Source organism: Phocoena sinus, chromosome 14 (genome assembly GCF_008692025.1).
Source record: "Phocoena sinus isolate mPhoSin1 chromosome 14, mPhoSin1.pri, whole genome shotgun sequence".
NCBI lineage: Eukaryota > Metazoa > Chordata > Mammalia > Artiodactyla > Phocoenidae > Phocoena > Phocoena sinus.
In genome coordinates this window covers 40,340,354-40,361,994 of record NC_045776.1, presented here as the reverse complement: position 1 = coordinate 40,361,994, position 21,641 = coordinate 40,340,354, and the positions used below count along the sequence as shown (strand labels likewise).

The following is a 21,641-nucleotide window of genomic DNA, read 5'->3' as shown; positions in this document are numbered from 1 at the left end:
TGAATTGGTTCAGCCACTGTGGAGAACAGTATGGAGGTTCCTTAAAAAACTACAAATAGAATTACCATATGACCCAGCAATCCCACTACTTGGCATATACCCTGAGAAAACCAAAATTCAAAAAGAGTCATGTACCAAAATGTTCATTGCAGCTCTATTTACAATAGCCAGGACATGGAAACAACCTAAGCGCCCATCATCGGATGAATGGATAAAGAAGATGTGGCACATATACACAATGGAATATTACTCAGCCTTAAAAAGAAATGAAATTGAGCTATTTGTAATGAGATTGATAGACCTAGAGTCTGTCATACAGAGTGAAGTAAGTCAGAAAGAAAAAGACAAATACCGTATGCTAACACATATATATGGAATTTAAGGGAAAAAAATGTCATGAAGAACCTAGGGGTAAGATAGGAATAAAGACGCAGACCTACTGGAGAACGGACTTGAGGGTATGGGGAGGGGGAGGGGTGAGTTTTGACAGGGCGAGAGAGAGTCATGGACATATACACACTAACAAACGTAGTAAGGTAGATAGCTGGGGGAAGCAGCCGCAAGGCACAGGGATATTAGCTCGGTGCTTTGTGACAGCCTGGAAGGGTGGGATGGGGAGAGTGGGAGGGAGGGAGACGCAAGAGGGAAGACATATGGGAACATGTGTGTATGTATAGCTGATTCACTTTGTTATAAAGCAGAAACTAACACACCATTGTAAAGCAATTATACCCCAATAAAGATGTTTAAAAAAAAAAAATAAAAAAAAAAAATAAAGCTTGATGGATATTTAGTAAAGTGTGCACAGTGCCATCTAGTGTTATGCATTCATCATTGCATGACCTAAATAAATTCCTCGTTTTCTAAAATGACTTGATAGCTCAACAATAAGTAACATACAACTGTCAGACCTTTAAAACAGACCTCTTAATAACTTCCTAATGACTCTCAACTTAGTTCATTTCTTAATGTTCCTATTTAATTAAGCAAAAGGCTTGTGATACTTACCTTTTTCAATAATAATAGGTATTGAATGCTTGTTATGCACTAAACACCATGTGAAGTGCTTTACATGGATTATCTCATTTGCTTCCCACAATAACCCTGCAATGGAAAAGCTGTTATTGTCCACATTTTACAGATGAGGAAACTGAAACTTAAGGACATTAAGTGGCTTGCTCAAGGTCATAATGGATAGCCAGTAGGGAAATCAGGTGGAAACCCAATCAACCACCCAGGAACTTGTACAACTTGTATCACTCTGTGCTGTGATCTGAACCTCTCAAAGTAGTTACCAGTGAAATAAAGCTTCCAAGAAATCTTTATGAAAGCAGGCCTTCCTTACCATGTCTCTGTTAACAAATACAGTGAAATCAATTCAAACTCCACTAACGCAGAATATTTGGCAACCAAACTGAATAGGTATCTGCTTTTGTGGCTGGGATGGTGTTTGTGCTTCTCTGATATCACCTACATGATATATGCTCAAAATTGTATGTTAATTAGTTTATTTAATTTGGAGGACTGGGCTAAAGCTTAAGTTTGGATTCATAATAAATCTTGTAAATTAATAATAGCATAGCATGGCTGCAGATCAGAGAGTGTTTAATTATTTTAATACAAAATATTACGCGCCAAGCCCTGTGGTCAGCACTTGTGTATACCTTTTCTCTTTTATCTTCACTACAACTCCCTCTGGGTGGCATTAGCTTTCTCATTTCTAAAAAGGGAATAATAAACTGTATAGAGGTGAAATGACTTGCCCACAGTTTTACAGTTATTAGTGGAGCCAGGAGTGAAACCTCAGTCTTTGTGATGGCAAAATCTGTACCGTTTCCACTCTGCCACTCCTAGAAAATAATGTGCATAATTATAGTTGTCTGCGTACTGCCACCCCCTATGTAAAAATGCCACAGTCTCTTACTTGGACTAGAGCCATAGTCTCCAGCGATTTCTGCATGTGTGCCTGTCCACCTCTGTTCCCTTCTTCCCTCACTGTCAGAAATGATATTTTTAAGCTGCATGACTGACCATGTCACTCTGCTGTTCAAAACCTGTGTCTTAGCATAAAGACCAAAATCCGTATAGCGGTTACAGTGCTCCTCCACCTTAGCTTGTTCTTCAGGCCCCTTCACGACCATGTCGTAATCCCGTTTTGTACCTGGCACCCTGTCTGTCACAGTAAGTCATGATTTCTGATTATCTGTTTGTGCGATAGTGAGGCATGCCTGTATCCCCACCAGACTGTTAGTCCATGAGGCAGGAACCACACCTGTATGGTTTGCCATCGAGTCCCCAGGACCCACCACAGTGCCCAGCACATAATTATGAAAACTAGGTTTTTTTTAAGTCACTTATTACTATCCTCACAGCCAGAATTAGTATTTTATTTTTCCTTATATTGAGACCTTAGGTGTGTAAAGACACAAATACAGAACAGATTTATTTTTTTAATAACTTTCATATGATTTTCAGATGTTTTACTTGTCTATAATCATAGGCCATTATTATTTCCTATGGTATATGCCTTATGCCAAGCATTTTACCGACATCATCCCATTTAACCTTCATAGTCATCATCAGAGGGTAAGGACTGTTATCAGCACCGCTTTTCTAAGATGAAGATCCAGAGAAGTCAAGTAATTTGACTGTTGATATATCTAAGATTCAATCCAAGGCTTGTGTGATTGTTCATGACTACGCCTTATTGTGTCATTAGTGATTGAATGCATCCTTAGAAGACCCTGTTTCGCTGTTGTCATTTCCTTGTCATGCACTCACTTAGCCAACAAATATTCATTAAGCTCCTATGATGTGTGAGGCCCTGTGACAGTGCTAGGGGTGTAAACAATTATCATGACAGGCAGTCTCTTTCTGTGGCATGTGCGATGCAGAGGCGGAAACAGATGACCAGCTGGCGGAAACAGATGACCAGCTGGTCTGTACAGAGAGTCCACAAATACTGTGATGGGGAAGAATAGGATTCTAAGGTGACACATAGGAGGGATACAAAACCTAGAGGCAGGGGATCCAGAAGACATCCTTGAAGAAATGGTATTGACACTAAGTTACGGAGGATGAGACATAGATACGAAGTAAATGAGGCCAGATCAAAAAGAACTTTGCAAGACATGTTGAAGAGTTTGGATTTCAAATTAATGAGAAGCTATTAAAGGACTTTCAGCAGCATACAAGTGACATGTCAGATTTGCAGTTCAGAAATATCACTCTGACTGCAGTGTGTAGGAAGAATTGGAATGGAGAAAGAATAAAGGCAAAAGCACTGATTTAGTCAACCAATAAGAGATCGTGAAGACAGCAATGGATGATGGAATTGGGTGATGCAAATAAGGGTCCATGGAAATGGAGGCGTTAAAGTGACATTTAAGAGATATATTCATAGGACTTGGTCACTGAGAGCCTGTGGGATGTGAGGACCCAGGGATGAAATGCAGATTCTGGCTGGACCAGGGGGAGGGATGGGGGCTAGTGCCATTCACTAGAGAAGGGAACCCCAGAGAAAGTGGGCTTGGAAGAGAAGAGGTTGAGTATAGGCTGGACACGCAGAGGCTACATTGCCTAAGGAACCTCCCTGTGGGTCTGTTGGCCACTCCCGTGGACCTGTGTTATTCCGCTTGTGGGAATCCTGAGGGCCTCCCTGTGCTCTACAACGTCTCCTCAGGAGAGACCTAGCCGTCCAGACTATCTCCCTCCACCAGCAGCCATTTCCTGCCTTGTAGCCATCTCCCTCCTGTGCTCAAGTTCACAGTCCATATTCCTCTTCTCCAATGCCTGTTTCATGTGATCCATAGCCAGGATTCAGATCAGAATAGTTCAGTACCCCACTTCCTATGGTTACCTGGGCACAGATACCAACCAGGACGATGGGGGAGATATCATCACTGCTCTCTTTGTATCCTGTACCCAGACATCCCCAAGGACTAGATCCAGAGGATTTGTAGATCAAACATATAGGGAATAATTATAGGAATACCAGCTCTTTCCCTCAAGAAAATTTAATTAATAAATAAATTCAACTTGTAATGCCATCTCCCTTGGAGTACCTCACCTGCTAAATTGAAAAATTGGATAAATAACATCAAGAAATACAAAGAACATCCTTGTTATGTGATATACAGAGAAGGTTGCAAAATTGGAATCACATCTGAATTCATCCAAATCTAATAAATATTGAAGTAATTCAGTTGGAAAGTGATTTGTGTTCCTCTGCTCCAAACCAGAGATATGCCAAAAAGTTTTCTTTTGACATGACTCACATTACTCACTTGTTCATGTATAATGTGTCGTACCCATGTACCAGGCACTACCACTTTTGATTTCATGCATTTTTCCATTTAATGAACACAATTCCCACTTTATAGATGAGGAAAGTGAGGCTGTAAGTCAAGGCTAAAAGGGTATGCACTTGTAGTAGAAGAGCTAGATGTGGACCTAGGTCTTTGGACTCCAAGTCCGGTGTTAATTACAACTTCAAGTCCAGGATCTCAATAGATGTTAGTTTTGTTTTTCAAATACAAGATCAGAAGTGAGCAAAGAGATAGGAGACTAAAACTTGAAAGTTGTTGGTGGAAAAGCATATGTGGTGTGTGTAGTTCTCAGGAATTAAAACATAAGTATATACTTCATTGAGAAAATCAACATATTTATTTTCAAACACCAAAGTGTAATGAAAAGTGAACCTTAAACTTGGTGAAGATGTGGAGAATCTGGAACTCTCACACTCCTGATGGGAGTGTAAAACACTACCGCTACTTTGAAAAACACTTTGGAAGTTTCATAATTAAACATACACCTACCATACAACCTAGCCACTTTGTTTCTAAGTATTTACCAAAAGGAATGGAAGTATATGTCTATACAAAGATTTGTACATGATTGTTCATAGCAGCTTTATTCATAATAACCAATAACTGGAGCAGCACAAATGTCCGTCAACAGGTGAGTTGATAACCAAATGGTGGCATATCCATTTAACAGAATACCATTCAGCAGTAAAAAAAAAAAAAGGAGCAAACTACTATCATGCAACAACATAGATGATTCTCAAAATAGTTACACTACATAAAAGAATACAGACCAAAAACAGAGTACATGTGGTATGATTCCAGCGATATAGAATTCTAGAAAATCGTGATGGAAAGCAGATCTGTGGTTGCCTGGAGTGGGGAGCAGGATGGGTCAGAAGGCACACGAGGAGACCTTTGGGGTTGATACACGTGTCCATCGTCTTGATTGTGGTGATGTTATCTGGGAATGTCATAACAAGACCTCGGGGTGAACAGGAAAGAAATAGAAATGGATTTCTTGACTATCCTAGTGAAAGTAACCATGACTTAAGTTCCATGAGCTTACTAACAATGGAACCAAGAAACTGTTCTTGATCAGGTGAGTTAAGTGATCTGTGCCTTAGTTGTACTGCTGCCTTGTAGAGATAACTTTTCCTTTTCCCCCGCCTGCCTTCCTGCTTACTTTAACTTGCCCTTTTTTCTTATTTCAAACCTCATACTACTAAAAATATGAAAATATTTTAAATGCTCAAATGCAGTTTTGATAGCCTTTCAAACACTAGAATTTAAGTGTTGGTTTTCTCTTTTCTTTATAAGGGGTCAGTGTGTACAAGTGGGAAAATGCTTTAAAGCCACATAGACTTGTTAATTTTAATCACAAGTACTATATACTTCAGAGTTGCTAAGAAACTGGATCTTAAAAGTTCTCGCCACAAAAAAAAAAACTGATAATTATGGAACATGATGTGTTAGCTACCGCCATGGTGGTAATCATACTGCAATATAGAAATGTATCAAATCAATATAGAAATGTATCAAATCAACACCTGAAACTTACACAGTGTTATATACCAATTATATCTCAATATTTTAAAAAGCCAACTAGACCTGGATACAAATGCCAGGTGACTTCCCTTGGACCTTTGCATTTGTCAGTTAACTTCCTTGATTCTCACATTCCTCACATGTAAGTATTTCAAGGGTCTCTTATGAAGAATAGAAATCACTCTCTACTGTGATGTTCAGAAAATCATCTGTTTGCTGTTTACACCTTGTACATCAGCTCTTTGAGATCCTGCCCTATGTGCCTTTACTGATGTCCACTCCTATAGTAGTGGAACACATACCGAAGCCTATGAGGCATCTCGACAAAAGAGGGCAGATGGTACATGTACAATAATGGATTTACCTTTCCATGCACTCTGGTCTGATGTGTCCACTCTGCTTTCGTTGTATGTAGTGCACCTGGTGGACATTTGGAACGTCATAGAAGCTTTGAGGGAAAATGGTCTGAACAACGTGGACCCGAACATAGAACTCAACGTGGCCCGATTGGAGGCTGTGCTCTCCACCATTTTTTACCAGCTCAACAAAAGGATGCCAACCACTCACCAAATCCAGGTGGAGCAGTCCATCAGCCTCCTGCTAAACTTCCTGCTGGCCGCCTTTGATCCGTAAGCTCCCTCTGAATATCTGTGACTCGCTACATGTTCGGTCTCCCCTTCCTCTTGCGCTTCTTGGTCTTTATTCCAAAGAATTTTCTAGAGTAACCAACTGCTTCTTTTTTTCTTGGTCAGATACTTATCTCAGTAAAGTTTCTATGTGTCTAATATAAATTTTAAATGCTTTGGAAATGACTTAGAGAGTAAAATAGCTCCATAGGAAGTGGAGGACAATTGTATTTTATGTGCTGACCTTTATTTAACTCATCCCACGCTTCCTAGAAGCTATGGACGCTTGGAAGCGTTGCGTGATAGGCCTGTGGAGCGATTTAATGAACCATGATGTGGGAGGATGTTTTTAACGCTCTCCTTTGCAAATTATCTCAGACAGCGTTTCTGAGGTGTCATAACAAGACCCCAGAGCAAACAGATGTTGAAAAGTGTTCCTTTCTTGACCAGCCTAGTAAAATTGGCCGTGACTCGCATTGAATGGACTGGTCGATAATGTACCATGTAAAGCAACGTGATGCCATCCGCACACCGTGACTGAAACTCAGCCTCATTATCTTATAACTTCCCCTCGCAGACTCAGGGAGTTTCAGAACTGTCTGAGATCTTAAAGACCATTCTTCCAAACCTCTCATTTTACAGATGAAGGACCCGAAGTACAGAGAGACTGTCACTTGTCCAGTGACCATCGGCAGGTCCAGTGGCTCTCAGCATGATAGGGGCAGAGTGGGGATTTAGAGACTCAGCTTCGAATTTTTTTCCAAGACACATGTGGCAGCGCCGTGAAATGTAAAACCTCCCCTGAATCGCATTATCAGCCGAAAATTTCAAAGGGGGGTTTGCTGATGGCCCCTAGGCTAGATATAGGATCAGCACCTCCAATTTCACCCCTGGTTTTGAATATTAAGAAGGAAAATTGCTAGCTTGACCTTTCAGCAATCCCATTTTAAGAATCTCAGAAGATTTTGCTTCGTCTCGTTGTCCAGCCGATGCTTGGGAATATTTAAACCCAGCACTGGAGATGTTCCAGCCAGGCTAATGTTATTATGCCGCTCACAAAAGTCACCAGCTGTCACGTTGTGACCTAGCGTGGTGACAGAATTGTACGTGCTCGGTTTGACCAATATACACTATTGTCTCCATGTTAATATTTTGAGAAATTCTGAAGTTGAAATAAACAAGCCGTCCAGCCTGATAGATTCCATGCTTAGTCTGTGCAGCCTTCAGAAGTAATGTACTGCTTTGGGCTAATCACTGTGGTAGCCAAGCGACAGGGCTGGAAGAGGAAGATGTGGTTCCACGTGACAGGTGGCAGAGTGGAACCAAGCCGTGGAATTTCTATAACAGCATTTCTGTCGTGTCCCCTTAACAAGATCATGGCAGCTTTCAGACCTGTTACTGAAGTCTTCAGGAGCTTTATTTGTTATAACAATGGAAAATGTAAATAGAATTTCCTGCTACATCTTGGGGTATTTCTAGAGGATTCAAAGCTTTGATAAGGAATCAAAGCTGAAAAATAATTTGGGGGCTTCCCTGGTGGCGCAGTGGTTGAGAGTCCGCCTGCCGATGCAGGGGACATGGGTTCGTGCCCCAGTCTGGGAAGATCCCACATGCCGCGGAGCGGCTGGGCCCGTGAGCCGTGGCCGCTGGGCCTGCGCGTCCGGAGCCTGTGCTCCACGGCGGGAGAGGCCACAGCAGTGAGAGGCCCGCCTACCGCAACAACAACAACAACAAAATAATAATAATAATAATTTGGACCAACTTTGTAAATACAGAAATGGGGCCAAATTAACGATAAGTTTGGGGTATTTTGTGAAACAGATGGGGCTTAACCTAATAGATTTTTCACTTTTGTTTGGAAATATTGGGAAGAGCATTTCAAAACACAGAGCTGTAAATGTTCTCTAAATAGCTATGATAATGTAGCTGAATCATTGCAAGATTGTTGGATGCTAAGCTTAAGGATTATACCAAGGTAAAGAGTAGTTCCCTTTTCTCCACACCCTCTCCAGCATTTATTGTTTGTAGATTTTTTGATGACGGCCATTCTGAGCGGTGTGAGGTGATACCTCATTGTAGATTTGATTTGCATTTCTCTAATGATTAATGATGCTGAGCATTCTTTCATGTGTTTGTTGGCAATCTTTACATCTTCTTTGGAGAAATGTCTGTTTAACTCCTCTGCCCATTTTTTGACTGGGTTGTTTGTTTTTTTGTTATTGAGCTGCATGAGCTGCTTGTAAATCTTGGAGATTAATCCTTTGTCAGTTGCTTCATTTGCAAATATTTTCTCCCATTCTGAGGGTTGTCTTTTGGTCTTGTTCATGGTTTCCTTTGCTGTGCAAAAGGTTGCACTGTTGGTGGGAATGTAAATTGATACAGCCACTATGGAGAACAGTATGGAGGTTCCTTAAAAAACTAAAAATAGAACTACCATATGACCCAGCAATCCCACTGCTGGGCATATACCCTGAGAAAACCATAATTCAAAAAGAGTCATGGGGGCTTCCCTGGTGGCGCAGTGGTTGAGAGTCCGCCTGCTGATGCAGGGGGCACGGGTTCGTGCCCCGGTCCAGGAGGATCCCACATGCCGCAGGGCGGCTGGGCCCATGGACCATGGCCGCTGAGCCTGCGCGTCCGAAGCCTGCGCGTTCAGAGCCTGTGCTCCGCAACGGGAGAGGCCACAGCAGTGAGAGGCCCGCGTACCACAAAAAAAAAAGAGTCATGTACCAAAATGTTCATTGCAGCTCTATTTACAATAGCGAGGACATGGAAGCAACCTAAGTGTCCATCATCGGATGAATGGATAAAGAAGATGTGGCACATATATACAATGGAATATTACTCAGCCATAAAAAGAAACGAAATAGAGATATTTGTAGTGAGGTGTATGGACCTAGAGTCTGTCATACAGAGTGAAGTAAGTCAGAAAGAGAAAAACAAATACCATATGCTAACGCATATATATGGAATCTAAGGAAAAAAATGTCATGAAGAACCTAGGGGTAAGACGGGAATAAAGACACAGACCTACTAGAGAATGGACTTGAGGATATGGGGAGGGGGAAGGGTAAGCTGTGACAAAGTGAAAGAGTGGCATGGACATATATACACTACCAAACGTAAAATAGATAGCTAGTGGGAAGCAGCTGCATAGCACAGGGAGATCAGCTCGGTGGTTTGTGACCACCTGGAGGGGAGGGATAGGGAGGGTGGGAGGGAGGGAGACGCAAGAGGGAAGAGATATGGGGATATATGTATATGTATAACTGATTCACTTTGTTATAAAGCAGAAACTAACACACCATTGTAAAGCAATTTTACTTCAATAAAGATGTTAAAAAAAAAAAAAGAGTAGTTCACAAAAATGTTCAGAAGAAATGTTTGATTCCTAATCTTCTTACAGATAGGAAGACCCCTGATGTATTCTTTCAGTAATCTCATTGTGGTAGATTTAGAAACACATCCACCCAAAGAAATCTCATTGTAGAGATTCACAGACACATCCACATAGAGACCCCAGTCTGCAGATGCTTCCGCCTGCTCTCCTTTGGCAGAGCAAACGAATCAGGCAGTTCTACTGAAAAACAACTTTTCTGTCTGTTGGATTTTGAAATTTTAGACAATGTGAGAGGTGAGCCGTCAGGAAGTCCCAGTACCTGCAAATACAATTTAGAAGTGAATATAAGAATAGAAACAAGAATAAAATGACTGTTCAATTCTATCTCTTATAATAGTAAACTTCTAATTGTCCAATTGAGATCCAGTATGGAAATCTGATGTCACTTCCTACTACCTATCCCATAATACCCAAATATTTATTTTTTATTGAAGTATAGTTGATTTACAGTGTTGTGTTAATTTCTGCTGTATAGCACAGTGATTCAGTTATGCATATCTATACATTCTTTTTCATATTCTTCTCCATTATGGTTTATCATAGGATGCTGAACACAGTTCCCTGTGCTTTACAGTAGGACCTTGTTGTTTATCCATTCTATATATAATAGCTTACATCTGCTAATCCCAACCTCCCACTCCATCCCCCTCCCAGCCCCCTCCCCCTTGGCAACCACAAGTCTGTTCTCTATGTCCATGAGTCTGTTTCTGTTTGTAGATAGGTTAATTTGTGTCATATTTTAGATTCCACATATAAATGATATCATGTGGTATTTGTCTTTCTCCTTCTGACTTACTTCACTTAGTATGATAATCTCTACTTGTATCCATGTTGCTGCAAATGGCATTAATTTGCAGAACCCAAGTATTTAAGGGAGCCTTCTGTATTTTGGTAGACATGAATGAGCCTGATACTGGTAGATCAATGATGTGCTGTTGCTATTACAAAATCACTGAAATATTTAGGAGATTTTCCCCTCATTTGCTGTATTTTAAATGGACATACTAAAAGAAAAAGAGAGGAAAAATCCAAAATAAAAGAGTTAGAGATGCCTTAACAACCTGGACTCTAAAGAGGTAATGTTAAAAAAAAAAAAATTTAAAGGAAAGACAGTAATTTAAACCCATGAAGAATAAGAACTTGCATTGATAGAAATATGTCCATTAGTTTGCTGGTGCCTTAAAGTTCACCAGCCCCAGCCAGTTGAACTCTGCCAAGAAATAGTGACCTGAAATGAGGATCAAGGTCCACTTGACTTGGATGCATCCCTGAGAACCAGACTCACTTTCCCACAACCATAGTTCCCCAAGGGTAGCACCCTCCTGTTCCTCTCCCCGCCAGAATCCCTGGATCTCAGTTCTCACGCAGGCGTGCTTGCCGCAGGCTCTGGTCAGTTTCCCGGTTGTGAGGTTTCTCTGCTCTTTGGCCAAGTCAGCCTCAAGATACAGTACATCACTACATACACAGGATGATTCGTAGACTGTCAAGAGCTAGCATTTGCCTCCAATGGCCTATGCCATGCTTGCCGTCCTGTCACTGAATAGGCAGTCCCTTCAGTCCAGAAAGTTTCTGTCTTGATCACTTTCCTTCTAAAAATGGATACTTGGGGGCTTCCCTGTGGTGGCGCAGTGGTTGAGAATCTGCCTGCTAATGCAGGGGACACGGGTTCGAGCCCTGGTCTGGGAAGGTCCCACATGCCGCGGAGCAACTAGGCCCATGAGCCACAACTACTGAGCCTGCGCGTCTGGAGCCTGTGCTCTGCAACAAGAGAGGCTGCGATAGTGAGAGGCCCGTGCACCGCGATGAAGAGTGCCCCCGCTTGCCACAACTGGAGAAAGCCCTCGCACAGAAACGAAGACCCAACACAGCAAAAATTAATTAATTAATAAACTCCTACCCCCAACATCTTCTTTAAAAAAAAAAAAAGGATACTTGGGAGGGATATCACCTAGTGGGCTATTAACCAACCAACTTCTAAGCAGACTCTTTCTACAGCCAGAAGCTTTCTTCTCTAAGTGTCTCTAGGGAAATGGAGGGGTGTGCCTGGGAAGCATGGGAAAGGAGGTCTCAGAAGAAGGGAGCAGGGCTGACAGGGAAAAAGAATACAAGGAAATGACCAGAGCCTTAAGTCAGTCTCCTCCTCTTCTCTCATTTCTTCCGTGTCCCCCAGGAACTGGCCTGCCTTGCCTCCTTCCCTGTTTGGTGGCAGGAGCCTTCCCCTGAAGCTCTCTCTTTCAGAACCCACTAACTCGGCAGACCTTTTCCTCTCACTTCTTGTCCATATCCCAGTGGGGGTGAAAATCTCTTTGAAGTGTTCTAAGGACTTTTACTGTTATTACTTTTTAGGGAATTGAAGGTAACAACAACAAAAAAATGGCAGAAAGGTACAAGATGAAAATAATTCTTAAAAAAAAAAAAACATATATACCTTTATTGAGGTATAATGGTTACCTAGAAAATAATTCTTCAAAGTTGATCATGTATGGCCTTTTGGAGAGGTGGGGTCATAGACGCTGATACACTGTGAAGCCCTTCAGCTCTCATGGCCAAGCTGCTCACCCTCTGCCAGGTCCCACTGTTCCTTGGACATGACTCTGATAGTCTCTTGAGATGCCTGTCTCTCTGCTTATCTGACTGACCCCCACAAGCTACTTTCAAGTGGGACCAATCATGTCTTTTTCTTTATATGTACAGCACCTGAGCCAATATCCAGCTCATAATGAATCAGTGAGTGAATGAATAAATGAATGAAAATCAAAGGTGGACTTAGCTCTTATCACACTAATTTCATTCTTTTTCTGAGATTAAGCCCTCCTTAATCTCCAATCTTTTACTAAACCTAGCGGGTCTAAGTTTGCTCTGTCATCTAGATTCATACCCTCTGTTTTCACTTCTCCTCCACAGAGAAGATCACTAGATGTCCATGGTTACTAATGTGGGCGGATCCCATTTTCACAACAGACTTTAACGTGCTTCTCTTTACCCGCTTCCTGCTTCCCCGGGAAACACTAACATCAACTTCCGTCAGTTGACTTAATCTCATTTCAATTCAGGAGCCTCCCTTCTTGGCACAGTTCCTCATAAAGTAGATTATATGACAAGGGCCTCACTTTTAGCAAATATTATTTCCACATATATTCGAAAACTTGAAGTAGGACAATGATATATATTAAACAGTGGTTTTTCTATTTTTGGAGGTCAATTCTTTTTTCCCTTTTTTTTAATGTAGAGTCAGATTTTTTTTTTTAACATCTTTACTGGAGTATAATTGCTTTACAATGGTGAGTTAGTTTCTGCTTTATAACAAAGTGAATCAGCTATACATATATCCCCATATCTCCTCCTTCTTGCGTCTCCCTCTCACCCTCCCTATCCCACCCCTCTAGGAGGTCACAAACCACCGAGCTGATCTCCCTGTGCTATGCGGCTGCTTCCCACTAGCTATGTATTTTACATTTGGTAGTGTATATATGTCTATGCCACTCTCTCACTTCGTCCCAGCTTACCCTTCCCCCTCCCCGTGTCCTCAAGTCCATTCTCTATGTCAGTTCTTAATGCAAATTCTCTAATGATGTTAATAATATTATAATTATGCTAAGATGTACTCAGCATTTACCGTGTGCCAATAATCTTACTGGTTTGGCGTTACATTATTATAATTTTTCAGGTTGAGTAAGTGATGAAGCTGAGACATAAAAAGGTTAGATAATTTGCAGGTCATACAGCTTCCTACTAGGTGAGGTAAGTGGCGGAAAATCCTTTTGTTTCAGGCATCAGTTTAAATTCAGCTCTATTCACGCTTTCTGTTTCATCTTTTTATATGAGAATTAATGTGCTTTTTTCCCCCAGACTTACCCTGCTTATTACAGGATATTATTATTATGCTCACATTCCTAACCTTTCAGGTTTGTGATCTTTAGACATATTTGACAGAGTGTATGTGAAAGAGCTATTTGGACTTAACACGTTTTACTCTGTAGATTTACAGTCAGTTTTATGACAGCCATCCAGAGCGCCAAATCCATCGTATAATAGTCTTTCATAGAGAATACAAAATTCTGGAATGTTCCTCTGTTTGGCATCTTGAACCTTGCTGAGCCATTCGAATATCCTTTCCCACTGCTGAGCCTCCGACATGATGAAAGGTACCACAGCACTATTTCAGATGCATGGATATGAAATAATCCTGGAACTCTGCCAAAATCCTTCTGCCTTTTGCGTTGTAAAAATGATTCTGATGTTCAGTGGAATATGCACTGCAAAATACACCAACAAAATGTGTTGTTTACATGTGAGGCTCTATGGATGGGTGAGAATGAAGGAAAAAGAGAAGAGTCACACGAAACCAAATGTTCTTCTCTTGACGTTTTATTATGTATGTGCCTCCATCTTTAAAATGTACTTGGCTTGGTGATTTTTTTCTTAGCACATCTTAAATCCAAGATGTCCACATTCTCTACTCACTAAAATTTTGTTCTAGTGGGAAATACCTTGTTCCAAGCTCCCTACATGTTGCTAAAATGGAAGCTCTTTCCAAAGAATTTTCATAATTGTAGATAAATTGAACATCCGTAATGTCACTCGTCTTCCTGTCAGATGTACTTTGGATGAGTGACAGGTGGGATTTCATGGGAGAGAGGGAGACATGTCAACAGATTTGGCCCCTTCCATTCTCCATTCTAGACAAACTCCTGGCAAACTCACCTGGCCCGGTGCTATGAGGAATTATTTTCCTGGATGTTTTGCTAACATTATGGGGAGCCCAAAGCGATGCCAGGGCCAAATAAGGGATTTATTTCTATGTGTTCACATGTTAACTTTAGTCTCCCCAAAACAAGAGTAATTATGTCTGTGATCCCTTCTAAATTCAACATCTCACATGACTGCACCATCTAATATGAAGGGCCATTAAGTTAACCTTTGTAGTTTTCCTCAAAACTTAGTATTGCTCAGTATAAAACTTAAGGGGTAAATCAGAACATTTCAACTTGTGCATTCATTAATTTAACTAACATGTATTAAGAACTCGCTATGTTCTAGGTGCTACGATAGACTGGGGATGATAGTTGAGTAAGACATGGACTCTGCCCTTAAAATGTGTTGTATTAAAATTAACTAGTTTTGACTCCTTCTCCCAAGTAGATGATGGGCAAATTTGGAGGGTAGGAGCCACGTCTTATTCATCTTTATATGCCCCACTTCTGAGGCATTGCTAATAAATATTTATTGAGTTAATAAATGTGTGTTCTGCGTAGTAAGGTAGATAGCTAGGGGGAAGCAGCCGCAAGGCACAGGGATATTAGCTCGGGGCTTTGGGACAGCCTGGAGGGGTGGGATGGGGAGAGTGGGAGGGAGGGAGACGCAAGAGGGAAGACATATGGGAACATATGTATATGTATAGCTGAGTCACTTTGTTATAAAGCAGAAACTAACACACCATTGTAAAGCAATTATACCCCAATAAAGATGTTTAAAAAAAATAAAAAAATAAAAAAATAAATAAATGTGTGTTCTGTATGAACAAAATAATTCCCAGAGGAGAAACGTTTTATGACAGAGGCATGTTGTGGAAGACAGAGGAGGAAGCAGTTCTCCCAGTGAATTAAGCCACCAAAGTGTGTGAGAAACCCAAGTGTGAGTGCTGGGCCTTTGCTTATCAGAAATGCTTTCCAAATGCTTCGGTAAAATATGTTGGTAAGAGAAGAACTCCTGGTTTTAGTATTCTTAAATAGAGAAATAATTCCTTGAGCCTGTTCAAAAAAGAATCGGTCAGGATTCAATCTCACTTTCAGGGACTTGATATTTGTCCTGGGGTTCTGTAATTTCAAACAGGGAACTCTCTTGGGAACTTGGAGAAATTTTATATTCTGTTTCTGTTGACCTAAAGCAAATAGACTACCAGTTATTTCTCCAGAAAGGGGAGAATAAAGGGTTTATTCGGGATCAACAAGGAATTGCTATTCAGGGTCTGCAATCCTGGAGAGTCCCCACAGGGCAAGGCAAGGAGAGCACTTTTATAGAGGGGGAAAGGAAGTTGGGAGGGCTGTAGTAAACAAGGAGTCCATGGCTTTTCATTGGCTGAGTCCTTCCCAGGAAAGGAGTCTTTCTTTTTCCGGTTGGGCTCTGTTATCATCGCAGGGCAGGAGAGCGCCCCCTGCTGGCCTCCTGACTATTTAATTGAGGTTTCTTGTTTATTAAATTTGTACAGTTCCAACTTCAGCCTACCATCCCAGACCTATTAGTATCTATTTGTTCTTTTTCCTTCTTGTCAAAAGTAGATTTTCCTTCCCAGACAACTTTTTCCTAAAAGTAGTATCTTAGTTAAAAGAAGTCAGTTTGTCTCTTTGTATAGTCATGGGAAAAGCCCAGCGTAAAGCAGTTACTCATTTTCTGTGATGATGAGTCAAACTTTGAAGTAATGCATGTTTTTAAGACAGACACCTTACCAATCTCCATATATATATATATTTAACCAAAGGGTAAGTGCTTTCCTTTTCCCATTTTCAATCAGATATCCTGTAGGAAAATTTGAAATTTTTCAGAATGAGTAAACAAGGTATAAAGGGAAATAAACAATTTAAAGAAACATTGATTAGTGAAGCAATTTTAGTTTCTACCTTTGATAATTTGCTGGTTCTCTTAAATATCCTTTTAGGTGTTAATTAAATACCAAGATAACAATTTAATTGGGTAATTTTGATGTCGAGCTAGAACAGGAAAGTAAAATTTGCCAAGGCAAAAGCTTCAGGATAATTGGCTTAAAAAAAAAATCGATTTCATGATGCAAAAAAACAAATAGTGAGGGAGAAGTGAGTAAAATATGTATATGCCTTTTGTTCTCTCTACATTGAAAGAGAAAACATTAAAATAAGTAAAATTTTGTTTTACTTTAAAAGTAAAATTATTCTTTTAATAAAAATGATAGGCTGGTAGTAAACTTATTTTTAAAGCTTTTACTGTACCTTTTACACTAGCAACTTTCACTCGCAAATAAAAGCTTATGTGGTCATGTCATTGATCACTGATTCTAAGGCTCACTCTTGCCCTAAAAGTTGATGATTCTAATGGCTACACTGTATGCTATATCCAGTATACACTGTACACCGCAGACAGTACTCTCAAACACATTTGGCTCTGTTGCCGCTTTCTTTTTTTTTTAATTTTTTTTTTTATTGAAGTATAGTTGATTTACAATGTTGTGTTAGTTTCTGGTGTACAGCAAATTGATTCAGTTTTATATATATATTTCTTTTTCATAATTTTTCCATATGTTTTATTACAAGATACTGAATATAGTTCCCTGTGCTATACAGTAGGTCCTTGTTATTTATCTATTTTATATATAGTAGTTTGTATCTGCTAATCCCAAACTCCTAATGTACCCCTCCCCCACCTCCTTCCCCTTTGGTAACCCTAAGTTTGTTTTCTATGTCTGTGAGTCTGTTTCTGCTTTGTAAATAAGTTCCTTTGTATCATTTTTTTAGGTTCCACATAAAAGTGATGTCATATGGTATTTGCCTTTCTCCTTCTGACTTACTTCACTTAGTATGATGATCTCTAGGTCCATCCACGTTGCTGCAAATGGCATTATTTCATTCTTTTTTGTGGCTGAGTAATATTCCATTGTATCTGTGTACCATCCCAGACCTATTAGTATCTATTTGTTCTTTTTCCTTCTTGTCAAAAGTAGATTTTCCTTCCCAGACAACGTTTTCCTAAAAGTAGTATCTTAGTTAAAAGAAGTCAGTTTGTCTCTTTGTATAGTCATGGAAAAAGCCCAGCGTAAAGCAGTTACTCATTGGCAATCTGAACTACACATGAAATTGAAGGTGTGCTGTGGCCGTAGCTTTTCGTAAAAGCAAGACAAGCGTGTAGACTTTTTCTACTGCTCCTCTTGGAGCACCATTTGCCCTGCAGCATTAGGGACAATCTAGGTTTTTCGTCCTCAGCACACTCTGGTGGGTCTACTTCCTGAATTGTGCCAACATTCCATTTGAGCCATTTAACCACTTTACTCCTAGAGGCATTGCATGTACAGAACTCACTTGGGAACAATATGCCACTTTCCTGCTTGTTTGCCCGAGACTCCTAGGAGCTTCCTGTTATCCATCCTCAAGAGCTTGACTTTTCACTTCTTAGATACTTAGGAGATTTCACTGACTGTTTATGAGTCAAACTGCCCCGACTAAGGAAGATTCCTAATGAGAATAGCTCTTACGTTCTCCATTCGGGATGTACCACCTTCTCCCTAACTTTTGCTTCCGGTGTCAATGCCAATTCTTTTTTCACAACAAAATAGGGACCCTGATCCCAAGGTGACTTTGTTTAAGTAATGGTCTTTGGTGTGGAACCTTGTCAAAGACCTTTAGAAAATCTTTCTCTTTCCACCCCTTTTCTTCATCCTGTTATATCTACTGAAAATGTTCTTTTAAAAGATCCCTTTATATTTAACTCTTTGGTGTCTCCATTCTCCATAGCCAAGTCCACCATCTCCACTCACTCATTCAACTCCTTAAAGGTTTATCCAGTGCCAGGGCTGAGCAAGGTCTGAACTCAGCTGGTACTGGCGTGCTTCCCACGGTGTACATTCCTGCATACCCCTGAATCCTTCTTTGTGACAGGGGTCACATTTGCAATCTGACATAGTAGCTTACATACCAGTAAATTCCAGTGACCTAATTTCACCCTTCAGTTCCCGCAAACTCTCATTGAGCTGCCCTCCACTGGGTGATTTATCTAGAGTTATTATGTCGATTTGGCAAAATAGCTCTGATACAACCACTCTTGGGTTTAATAGCAGTAATCTTGCATTTCCAGCAACAATACAGGACTAGTAATCTCCCTAGGACCTTCTGCATTAAAAGCTAAGGTTTAAGAATTCACCCGTGAGCTATCATCATTTCATCCTCTGGAGAGCTCTCTGTCCCAACATCATCTGTGGTCTGTCCTCTTTCTTGAGTTAAATTGTCCTCTCTGAGTAACATTGACATATATACACTACCAAATGTAAAATGGATGGGTAGTGGGAAGCTGCTGCATAGAACAGGGAGATCAACTAAATGCTTTGTGACCACCTAGAGGGGTGGGATAGGAAGGGTGGGGGGGGAGGCTCAAGAGGGAGGGGACATGGGGATATATGTATACATATAGCTGATTCACTTTGTTGTACAGCAGAAATTAACACAACATTGTAAAGCAATTATACTCCAATAAAGTTGTGGAAAAAAATATGGAAATTAATCCTGAAATTAACCCCAGACCATTTCAAAGCACTGGGTTTTACAGATCTTGAACTACTCTAAAGTAAATGTTGAAAATGTGAACTGCATAAAAAATAAAAATAAATTGTTCTCTCTGACTCATTGAAAGAAACTTGCATTTGCTCTTGAGGTCTCACATATAATACTCTTCAATTTCTCTGCATTTTGAAGATTACTTTATCACTATATTACTCCTATTCTTCCACACTTTGTAGACTCTCCTGTTATTACTTGAACCATGTTTCAGCTTAGGAAGAGAAGCTAATTACTTCCTAAAATAAAGTTGTTGATACTTCCAGTTATCTGTGCCATTGGGAATGCAGGGGATATGGAATAATTTTGAATGAGGTGGTTTTTACAAAATCATTTCATTTTTATTACAGCTACCTGCCCCCAAATTAGTGAACCACTTAATCAAAATTCTAGGGCACCTCTTATAATGATTAATAGTCATTAATTAATATAAGGAATTTATTGTTCACTAACGCTATGTGAGACAAAGGGTGAGGCACTGGGAATTCAATTAATTGAGAGGACATAATTTCTGCCCCCCAAGGATCTCACAGTGTGGAGTCGACATACATGCAGACACGTAAATAAACAAATCAAGGTCATTCGGTGATAGGTGAGTGACAGATGCCAAATGATAGGTAAAAATAAAGGGAAGAGTGATTGCTTCCACATCAGGGGAAGAACTGTTTTCGGAGCAGAGTGAATGGTGATATTGAGCTGAGACTCCATGAATGGGTGGGAGAGTCCTGAGCAGAGCACAGGGGGAAGGGCATTGACAGGGCACTGTGGTGTGGAGTGCAACAGAAATGGTAGCAGATGAGCCTGGAGAAAACAGATAAGGTTAGAACTATATCCCGCGGGCGGGCAAACGGAGGCAACAGGGTTATAAATAATGAAGTACCATCATCCCTCGGCATCTGCAGGGGTTTGGTTCCAGGACCGCCTACTGATACCAAAACCCGGGGATGCTCAAGTCTCCTACAGACAACCCCTTTATCCACCCACGGTTGCTTAAATCCGCAGATGCAGAACCGCGAATACAGGGCTCTGACTGTAACATGGTCAGATCTGTGATATGACTGTGCAAGCAGAGAGATCATTTAAGAAGTTATTACAGGGCTTCCCTGGTGGCGCGTTGGTTAAGCGTCTGCCTGCCAATGCAGGGGACACAGGTTCGAGCCCTGGTCCGGGAGGATCCCACATGCCTTGGAGCACCTGAGCCTGTGTGCCACAGCTGCTGAGCCTGCACTCTGGAGCCTGCGAGCCACAACTACTGAGCCCACATGTCGCAACTACTGAAGCCTGCACACCTGGAGCCCGTGCTCTGCAACAAGAGAAGCCACCGCAATGAGAAGCCCGCACACCGCAAGGAAGAGTAGCCCCCGCTCGCCGCAACTAGAGAAAGCTCCCGCACAGCAACGAAGGCCCAACGCAGACAAAAATAAAATAAATACATTTATTTTTTTAAAGAAAAGAAGTTATTACAGTGTTAAAGCAAGAGCTGATAGAAGCCATGGCAGTCGGAAGGGAAAGAAGGAAGTGGGTTTAATATACAGTGAAGTGGGTATGAGTACCTCAAACATTTATTTGGTTGGTAGTGAATTAAGGAAGAGCAAAAAATCAAGGGTGACCTCTTGCCAAAAATTCATTTCTGGGTAACTAGGTACATGGTGATCCTGACAACCCGAAGAGGGACTGTAGGAGGAAGAGCAGGTTAGTAGTTTAGTTGGTCAGAGTATTACGAGAGGGCTTTGGAAGATAATGAGTTCTACTTTGAATATACTTGGTTTGATGCAGGATATCCAAGTGAAGATTTCTAATATGTAATTATGTAAGTCTGGTGCTTAGGCTTAGAAATATAAACAGGATAGTCACTAGCATATAAGACTGGGTCAGTTTTGCATTCTGCCTAGCTGCCTTCTAGGTACTACGCTAAGAATGACAGCAACAAAGATGAATAACAAATGATTCCTCTCTGGAGTCTAGTAAGGAACAAAGACACAATGATTTATGATGTCTTATTCTTCTAATATGTCACATATCTGAATTTATTCATATAAATTCCTTATTCTATATACTAAACCCTTGTCAATACAGACTCTACTTACCTTTCAGCTACATCATTATTTTAAATAACTCTTTTGATCATTCTTAAGAATAGCAGCCACCAAAGAAATGAATTACTAATATGATACACTGTCTGGTTCCAAGGATATAATAAACAGTTTATTCCAGCTGGAAAAATCATTTAGCAGAAATATTCTACTTCTTATAGAATGCCCTTTATATCACATTTTGTGAAGGACAAGTTAGTTATACCTCTTGAATCAACAAAGATTTGGCTGCTCTCATGTCATTTAGGTAGGAGAACTATTCAAAAGAGCTCTTACTTTTGCCCCTTTAAAATACCAACTCCCTTTGAAAAGTAAATGTATCACTTTTAAGGACAGTTGGCTTGTGGGTAGGAAATGATTGTTGAAAAAAAAGTGTG

At 40.6% G+C, this 21,641-nt stretch overlaps 1 protein-coding gene across 8 annotated transcripts in view; it reads left to right on the top strand.

Moving 5' to 3' along the window:
• DTNA (dystrobrevin alpha) overlaps positions 1–21,641 on the top strand; it is a 297,328-nt gene that overhangs the window by 196,809 nt on the left and 78,878 nt on the right. For all 8 annotated transcript variants that reach the window (XM_032603037.1, XM_032603036.1, XM_032603038.1 and 5 more), the window contains one exon: positions 6,268–6,481. In XM_032603037.1, coding sequence (XP_032458928.1) covers positions 6,268–6,481 — 214 coding nt within the window. The remainder of the gene's footprint in view (positions 1–6,267; positions 6,482–21,641) is intronic.